The sequence below is a fragment of the Uloborus diversus genome, chromosome 3 (genome assembly GCF_026930045.1).
Source record: "Uloborus diversus isolate 005 chromosome 3, Udiv.v.3.1, whole genome shotgun sequence".
NCBI lineage: Eukaryota > Metazoa > Arthropoda > Arachnida > Araneae > Uloboridae > Uloborus > Uloborus diversus.
In genome coordinates, this window is record NC_072733.1 from 105710923 (window position 1) to 105721074 (window position 10152).

Genomic DNA, 10152 nt, shown 5'->3' on the forward strand with positions numbered 1-10152 from the left:
TAATTGTTTAAATGAGAAGGTTTTCGGGTGATTCTCAACCGCTTATTGCTTGGAAGTAATCGTGCTTTAAAGATCTTGAATGGTTGAGTTCTTGAAATATTCAGTTCTTTGGCAGAAACTTCAGGTACATATTGCTCAGCTGAATAATTTTATGAAAGGCAACAATATCCACGAAAAGAATCTTTCTTTTTCCTCTTCATCTTCTTAATGTTCTTTAATTATTGTGATAAAATTGAGAAGGTATTTCAGGTTTTACAATTTGATTACTAGGAATTTCTGAGTACCGATTGTGAATATATTCAGTGTATAGAATGGTAATAATTGAACTGGTTAAAAATAGCATTCATAATATTGGCTTGTTCGTATTACAGGGTGTTCAGAGTGCAGCCTATGTTAAGTCTATGGAGATTTGTCGGGACCATCAAAGTATGTTCAGAATATCAGGGTGTTCACATTAGAGAGTGTTCAGATAGAGAGTTCACTGTTGTTGCTAAAAACACAGCCCCCCCCCCTCCCTTGTTGCAAAACATGTCATAAGGCTTAAAAACTAAGCTAAGCAGCTGTGCCCATGGTTGCGTGAAAAGTGTTAAATATTCAAATGAAAAACACAACGCATAGGAATATGAATATTAAACCTACAAAACATATAACAAGATCATAGTAATAATTATAATAAGAAGAAGCAAAAGAAAAAACAAATAATAATAGCTCTGTATATAAGAAGGGGAAAGAATATAGTCCACTGTCCATGAAATGAAAGAGAACCTCAAACAGTTCATAAGTACAAGCTTATAAACGCTCAATGAGAGAACCTTTTGTCCCATGGCACACATTAAGTCAATAGCCCAGTTCTTCCCAAATTTTGTTTTGTGTTTGTATTGTTGCAAACAGTAGCCTCAATCCTGTTTCTTAGATTGAGTAGGTCAGCTGGTAGTGAAAAAACTTATACACAATCCTTTATGAACCCCCACTGGTAGAAATCACATGGTGTGAGGCCCAGTGAGCATTGTTTTGCATGAGGACCACATTTGCCAGATCTCAAGAATGTTTCATGTGATCTCCTGTGATTTCTACTTGTATACGGTTCATAGAGGATCGTGTGCATGTGCCTCCACTACCAGCAACTAAACAAAGTTTAAGAAGGAGTGGGCTATTGACTTGTGTTTTGTGTGACTAAAAGTGCTTACATTGAGCATTTGCAAGCTTGTACATATAACTGTTTGAGTTTCTCTTTCATGTCATGTATTAATTATGGTTTTAAGTTTTATGCTATAAAACTACAAAGTGTTAAAGTTCTCTGTAGTTTGGATAAGTAGTTTGTAGCTGATATTCATTTAGAAACCCTGTATTAAATGTAAACATTCTTCTGAGGAGCCAGAGGGGTGAAAAGTTCTGTGCAATAAGGGGAGATCAATGGGGTATTCCCCTCCTAAAATATTTAAAAGATCTTTTTAAAAAATCTTCTTTTTGTATTTAGAAAAAGAGTTCACTTACTTTTAGATGTAAAACCAGAGTATTAGCCTAATAGCTATGAACCCCATGTCTAGAAAGATTTTCATGCTGTAAAATTTAGGAAAAATAAATCTTGCAAGCATAGCATGGGTCATACAAGTTGCATTGCATATCTTCAGTAAAGAACTTTCTCGTATTATTTATATTTATCCAAGTTATATACACAGATAGAATTAAGATTAGAAATGAAATTAAGCATGCTTAATATAGTGTCGATGTATATTTATATTTCTGGTGACGTACCGCCCCTATTGCTTGATCTCTATATCAAGAAGTGAAGATATGGGTGCAGCATGGTAAATTTTGTGAGCTTTTCGAAATATGGGCTGTTTGTATGTGTTAAACCACATTTATCTTGGAAAGACAGAATAGCACAATATACTAAAATATACTATATATGAGTCAAACCTAATCTGGCAACATCAATGCTGCAATTAGGATCTGCATGTCAAGTTAGGTTTTCCCCAGCTATAGAATATTTTTAATTATGTGGGTGAAAAGATAATCTAGGAAGAGCTTAAAGAAAAGTCAAGGTTTTTGCAGTTAACTAGTTTCAAATACTGCATTGGCGTAGAGCTATTGATTGACCGCCGTGAACTAGGAGTGTTCCAATGGAGCTACTGGTTAACTGGTTGTTACCAAAGTTGTTCTAATAGCTTCTCCGGTCGATCCACGGATTGACCACAATTTAAACTGATTGATTGAACCATGTGATCATTGCATATGTACTGAAAGAACAGATTTCACTTCATGTCAACATTTCTTTTATTGATATCAAGTAGTTTTTTCTTTTTCTTTTAATATGATTTTTAATGTTTTGAGAGACTCCAACCTTTAAAAACTTTTTATTTCTACTTTTTAATTTTATAAATTCACTTATTATGAGCAATAAACCTCCATATTACAGAAAAACACATACAGGGTGGCGACAGATCAGGAAGATCAGGGAAAAGTCAGGGAACTTTATCACTCAGGGAAAAATCAGGGAAATTTCAGGGAATTTTGAGAAAATAACATACAAATTCAGGGAAAATTGATGAAATGAAGAACAAAAATTATTCTTTGCAAAATAAAGTATTTTTACTCACTCACTTGGCGTTTTTAATTTAATAGCTAAAATAAAATTTTGATTGAAAATGAATTTTTTTTTTTGTATGGTATTATTCGCTGTCATTTCAGATTACACGAAGGTTTTTTTTTTTTTTTCAGACTTTAAAAATCTTTTATTTTAAAACCATATACATATATATTTTGAAATTAATTATTATTTTTGCATTTCAATGTTGTCCATTACTAAAGTAATCTAAGATTTTTTTTTTCGACAACTAATGAAATCATTTGAAATTGAGTTGTGTACATTAAATAAATATTTTTTTTAACAGTTAAAATGCCCTATTCATTTATTAAAACCTATGTTCTTGATTAGAGAATAGCTCAATATGACTGGTTGTTGAAAGATTTCAATTTGTTTCACATAAATATGTCTATTAATGATTTACCTAAGTAAAACTACATTACTTCTATACTTTAACTATCACTTATCATTCTTGCAATAACAATTATACTGCTTGAAAATTCAGTTCAAGATTATTTCCATTCAAATTTTTTAGTTGCATCATGATTAGATATGTCTTTAAGAGTGGTTTTGATAATTTCTTAAAATTCTTATGTTAACTGGTTCCTGGAAGTAAAATATTTGTTTTAGATTTCCTATAAGATTTCTGTGTCGAAAATTTAATGTACTGTTTTTACCAAAAAAAAAAAAAGAGCATCTTTTCAATATATATTTTTAATTTACACCTTAAATCATTTTAAACACTGCATTTTATTTAATATGCAATGCTTTTCAGGTAGGACAAAGAAAGAAAACCATTATCATTGGTAACGTAAATCAAGGAAATTTGGTGAACTTAATCAGGGAAAAGTGAGGGAACTTTTTTTTCCAGTTCCTGTCGCCACCCTGTATTAAAATTTACAGCTGATGTGTTTGTTTTTATAAATGCTATTACATGCATTATTACTTATTAACACTCATTTGATTTATATATACACTTACATAAACTTCAACTGATCTTACTTTTTAAATTTTCACTTTAAAATATTTTACAATCAATTGTTTATGTACATATTTATGTATGCTATTTTTATATTAAAATATTACTTGAATAGGAAGAATATATATAATTATTTATTACTTTCAAAGACTTCAACTTTTTAGCTAAAAACTTTCAGTTACCTGAAAAAGTGGACAAAATGGATAAAATGACATTTTTCCAGGATGATTTTTTCCAGATTCTTTCCGGGGTAGACAAAATAGGACAACCCTGATCATAAGACTAATTCCACCCCCAATTGCACACTTGTGCAAAAAAGAACGCGTTCTTGGAAGAATCCGAACAATGGAATAAAGGCGTGTAAATGCATTCCAAGAGACAGAACAAGAAGGGTACAAATCTTCCGATAAACAAAGCGTAGATAGGCAATTTAACTAAAACTTTAAAAAAATTTATCGCGCAAAAGTGATAGGTGCATTTCAGGTTTCACACATAAATGAACTAGAGTTATCATAGTTTTCCTATATCGCTGGCCAGGCCCATGAGAAAAACGCGCATAAGTGAAAAACACATATAACAGAGGTTGCATGTAAGCGAGAGATCACTGTAAAATGAAAAATTTGAATAATAGTGATAATGTTCTTATTTCACAGGTTCTGAATTCCCTGGAAAAAAACTGCCTGAACGTAATAGGAAGCTGAATCCTAAGTACAATTCCCAAAGTATAATTCCACATTCTCGAGCTAAGTCCAAGAAAGTGAAGAATTGATGTGTCTTTTTTCCTTAATTAAACAAAACCCAGACTACAGAAAAATTACTCTGTTGTGCAAAAAACATTCAGATATTTCAGTGCAATTATTTTTAAATTCTAATAAATTTAATAAAGTTTTAAAAAATATTTCTTTTAATGTATCATCATGTATGGAGCTTTTTAATAGCTTAGAACTTATTTTTTGTGTAAACATCTTTTTAAAGTAGCATTTAATATTTGATGATGCCGAAATTATTCCTCAAAATCTGTTGAATCTCTTAAGTTGTTGGGTTGTGAAGGAACTACGAGCAAGCCTTTAATTGGTTATTCAAGAAACCAATGGGAGGTATACCCAAGGGCGTTGCAAAGAGACATATGCCCCCCCCCCCAGAGTTTATTTTACTTTACAGGTAGAGACACCAAGTTTCAAAAATTAGTGTGTGTGTTTCAAATAACATCATTAAAATTTAAAAAAAAAGCAAATGTCAAAATGTATGCTTGAAAATATGTTTCTGATATTTTTTAATGTTACGGTAGGTATTTCTTTAATAAAATAATAATTCCCCCCATTACCAAGTTTCCTTTCAAGTTAATACTTGTTACGATGTAAAAATTAAAATTCCATGCACAAAATTGTGCATCATAATTTACGTAACTATTTGATGTCTGCTAACTTTTAAAGGTATAATTTCAAGGCATATAAAACTGGTCAGTAAAGTCAGTTTTAATTTGCAAATTTACCAAATAATTAATTTTAATGATAATGCAACACATTTTTTAAAATCATTTTCTCATAAACTTTTAAAAATGCCAAAAAAGCAATTAATTGCAAATATAGCAAACCAGTTTCGCCAACCTGGTAATCTGCTTTACTTGTTTGCTATTCTTTTATTGGATTAGTATGATCAAGTTTTATGGCAAACCTGTACTAAATGACATACATACACCCAAAGGCCCCCCCGTTCCTATCACTTGATGACATACCAGTTAAGGGGGCCCCGGGATGTACTAAATGGCAGCCAGGTCACAATATTGATATTATTCATGTTGTGCTATATATTTGTTGTGTTAGGCACATAAGTAGGCACTTTGTCTTGCTGAAATGCAGAGTGCTCCTCCTGATAAGTATTAGAGGGCCATTTTATTCTAATGCAAATCCAGTATTAGAACAAAATGACCCTCTAAAATTTGGTGATGGTTGTGGGAGTTCATTTTCTTGCTACAAATAGCAAGAAATACTTATTTATTGAATCTAAAAGCTTCTGAAGTCATTGCTGATCATCCATCTTGCCCAAAATTAAATCCAATGTAAAACGCAGGGCAACATCTAGCACCAAAATTGTATGAAACTGGAAGCCACTATTTTTCAACACAGGACCTTAAATGAAAGACGGAGCAAGCATGGTACAAAACATTCTAAACTCTTTCCATAGCTAACGCAAAACTTGATACTTACGATGGAAAACAGTGTGTTTGAGGTAACAGGGGGTAATGGAAACCCAATTTCTTATAAACATTTGTAACTGTGTTTCTGAACCTTAAATATAATTTATAAATTTATGTGTTTATAATTATAGGACATGCTATTTTTCAGATTTCTCAGCAAATTCAGTACACAATTTTTTTAAAAAATCTATTACCCGAAATTGTGTTTCATCTACTGTTTATTATTATACATATATGCGATAAAGATCCCTTCATTCCTGTTTTTGCTGTGAATTGTATTTTATGCTTGTTATGTCTATATTTTTGGGACAGGGTGTAGTTTTTGTACATTCAAAAATATTTGCTTGTTAGTAACGTATTGTCCGACATGCCGCAATTTGAGGGTCACCAGATTTTCAATAAAGCTAGCCTGGTCCTTTCCAGCATGCCGGAAAAATCGAGGTTAGGGAAAAAAAAATACTATAAAAAATATAAGTTCAGCTTAAAAGTTTAATTTTGTAAAAATATTTACTAACAATGTCATTTGTTATTTTAACAAGAAAAATATTGTTTAATAAGGAATAATTTTATAAAAATTTAAGCAAACATTAAAGCAGTAAGTTACCGTCCCTAAACCAGTGCTGAAGAATTTACCATAACTCAATAAATAAAACTTTAACTTACCTCTAAATGAACCAAAAATAATTTATTTTAAAAAAATATGAACAAATTGCAGTACTGATAATTGCTTCTCAATTGATTACTTAATTTTGCATATAATTAAATCCATAAAAAATGACCTACCATAAATAAGAAGCACATATTATATGCAACACACATTTTTTTTTTGAAAGAAGGTTATTTTCGGGATTTATTTATTTTTTTTCTTGCAGTAGTTTGCTTTCTGATTGGAACTGAATGGGGAAATTTACTTTTGTTTTGTTGCAAAATACACCTCGAATTATCCGGTAAGCCGGAAAATTCCAGTTTCCCGGCATGCTGGTCAACTTCGCTCTTTTCCGGCATGCCGGATAATGTGAGGTTTATTTTAGTAACGTAATTAAAAGGGAATTTGACAGAACAACCTTCAAAATTTGTTCTAAAAATGTTTTTAAATTAAAAGTTGACAGGGTAAAATGTACAACTTATGTGTTTCTTTCATTTTCTGTTTCCTGGATTTTAGGATTTTTTTTCAAAGTTGTTTTCCAGTAAGTTTTCAAAGAAAAACAAATGCGAATGAAAACCGCTTTTAGTCACTTAATAACATTTTAAATAGTTGCAAGATCTTTTAAATTTATATTCCTGTTTTATAAAAGTTTTATTCATTATACAATAAATATATGAATTAAATTCACAACTTTCAGTCAAAATATGTACCAAATTAGCTTTACATTGTATTGCTGAACATAACAAATAAAGCTAGCGTCTATTTCACTAAATATGATACTCTTTTATGTTATGCCAAAGTTTGTTACATTTTTGAATTTTGATCAGTATTTTATAATTTTTTCTCAATAAAGTCAGTATTTTTGGCCCTCCAAAAAGTTTGACTCCCTAAATGTAGAATAGTTTTTTTTTTTTTTTGAAGTTTAGGGTGCTGAATCTAGTGAAGTGCAAATACGAGTTACTGTAGCTCATTGAGGGAGAATTGGTAGAGGAAGTGAACACAAAGAGAGTTGCTGTTTGGCGCCAACATATCCTATTGTCAAGAATTGCTTATCAGAATGGCAATTCTTCTGTGGAACATTTTACTTAGCTGTTTGGTGTTGTTTTCGCCATCCCATCGCTAATCTGACAACGCTATCGCCAAGTGTTACGTTGCTTTGTTTACTTCCACTATCAGTTCTCTCTGAATTCACTATAAGTACATATACATTAATGAAGACCATCAAAGATTATAAATAACTAGCTGCGTGCCCAGCATTGCACGGGCTACTTAAAAAATGAAAGAGATGTCCAATTGGTGTTTTTGTATTACTCTGACAGTTTCTAAAGTGTTGAGGAATAAACAAATACGTGTATTGCAATGTTTTTCAAAATATCAGTAGAGCATATTTTTGGCAATAATCTCTTAAACGTTAATCATAGTTATCAATGATACAAGTTATGAGTATTTTCAATTAGCACAAAAGATGAAAATATATGCATTATCAACTATAATCTGTGCTCACGTTAAAATGAATTACATCTGATAGACTATATCTGAAATATTTATGTACAATTACAATCGGCTTTTTACATAAAATGAGACATACTGTGTATTTGATTACGTGAAACTAAAGCACCAATTATAAATAAATACCAATAAGCATTAATTTAATACCAAGTCATCAGATTCCAATTTAGCTTTAGTTAAAATCCTTAAAAACAAATCTTTTTTGTTCAACTCTGTTTCACTTAAAGAAATCCAAACAATCTTAATTTAACATGTTCTTTTAACGATACAAACTGTATTTCAAAAATAGAAACAGGAAGGAAAAAGATAGTTATTACTATTCGAAAACTCACCCATGTGACGGGAGAAAGTTCAACAAAATAAACATAATTAGTCGCACATCCTAAATGTACCATAATATGAGGTCGGTGAATGATAAACTTACACTACAATCAATAAACACAGCTAAAGAAACAACTTTCATATGCTGAAAAGAGTTAAGAACGTTGAATGTAAAACATGAAAAACGGACAGACGATAAAATAAAGGCTATGTCCGAACAGAGCAACCATTTTTAAACTAATTTAAAATGAAATTCTAGATGGAAATGTTGTTTTAAGATTTGGACAGCAGCCAAAAAAATCTCTTTTAAAACAATTATTAGAATTTTACTTGCTCACCCATATGCAAAATGGCAACAGGAAAAAAATAAAAATTCCTGAATAACGTTATGTAAATTAACGTTTTAATTAATATCTCCGCTAATTAAAGTTGCACAATCACGAGATTGGTCCTATTGTTTTCTTTGGAAAATTTCGAATTGATCGGTATCTCGTTTGACTCTCGATTCGCAGCGGTTCTCGAGAAGATCAATCTTCAGACAGATAGACGGACGCGAACAGATTTTAATATTATATTGGCTGCTAATCAATGCTCTCAAGGTGGAAAATCAGCTTGATACTGATTGAATAATGAAATAACCATGAGGAGAGCAAGATTATTTTTAAACAAATGGAAATTAAACAACTGGATATTTGTATAATACACGTATTAAACTACTTGATTGATAAAATTTTAAGGTCAAGAAGAGGTTTTATTGCACCTTTACAAGGGTGATTCTCGAAATAGGCCAAATAAGAGTTAAGAAAAAAATTTTCCATCATCTTTTTTACAAATACATGATTGTTTTTTTATGAGTAGGGAAATTATTGGCCAAGGTCAATCATATTTATTTTTTTGTGTGCATTCCCCCCCCCCCCCCTTTTTTTAATATACAAATGAGGGGAGAGATGCCTCTCATAACCTTTACCTAAGTGACAATGCTGCAAGGTTGGTCTGTTTATTAGCATTCATTTTATAACAGCAATAATTTAACTTTAATTCTGTAACATAAAAGCCTAAATTCACCACTTCTTCATAAGTTACATCACTCCCTCACTTATGAGGGAGTGGGGGTAGCAAAATGGTCATTTATTTTTTTATAACTATCTGAATTGATTAGGCTCAGTAGGTTTTAAATATACCTAAATACATAATTTAACCATACCTTATAAGTCAATAGTAATAACACATCTTCATATATATACAATACCAAATTCACTGATCGAGTAACGCTCTGACGTTATCAACAATGAAACTCGAGGGGTTTTTTTTTTTTTTTGGTAATGTTTGACATGCAGGGAAATTGGGGTGGTTCAAAAACACTTTTTTTCAGCTAGAGTTCAGGACACACCCTATTTTTTTTACACTTACTAATAATATTATGCTGTAAAAGTTTTAGCCTCTTACTCAAATTTCAAGACTCCTTAATTTAACATTAGCCGTATCATAGAAAATGCCACAAATCGAGAAATATTTAATTTCCCCAGCTGTTTTTTTTTTTTGTAAATAATTGTTTTATTGCAATGTATACGCGTATTTCTAATGTACATTATAATATGTAGCATTGTTTTTCAGTTCAAAGTTTTCTAACCCCCCTCCCCATACTATTAAAGTTTGTGGGAGGGGGGTTGAGTTTGTCTTTCAGTTGAAATAGGAAGCTAAAATTCTTCCAGTGTATTGCTATCCACAAGTCTAAAGCCGCTATCTAGAAGAAATTTTGAACCACTCTAAGGGAAATTCATTATTTTGACTAGGCTGAACTGGATCCGGTAACTTCATTATGTTACTACATTGTACGACTATCATTACATTGTAAAACTGTCATTTTAGGAGAGTGAACAAACAAAAAAAGTGGTCAAGAATTAACGCTATCT

At 31.2% G+C, this 10152-nt stretch overlaps 1 protein-coding gene across 2 annotated transcripts in view; it reads left to right on the plus strand.

Annotated features, from left to right (window-relative positions):
• The window catches only part of LOC129218055 (uncharacterized), an 88681-nt gene extending 84203 nt beyond the window's left edge, over nucleotides 1–4478 (plus strand). Inside the window, exon 9 of one of the 2 annotated variants that reach the window (XR_008580280.1) lies at nucleotides 4220–4307. Coding sequence is in view for 1 of the 2 variants with exons in the window: in XM_054852239.1 (XP_054708214.1) it covers nucleotides 4220–4335 (116 nt within the window). In the remaining variant the exon portion in view is untranslated. Of the gene's footprint in view, nucleotides 1–4219 lie in introns of both variants that reach the window. The other variant, XM_054852239.1, reaches the window with a different exon arrangement.
• The last annotated feature ends 5674 nt before the right edge of the window (nucleotides 4479–10152 follow it).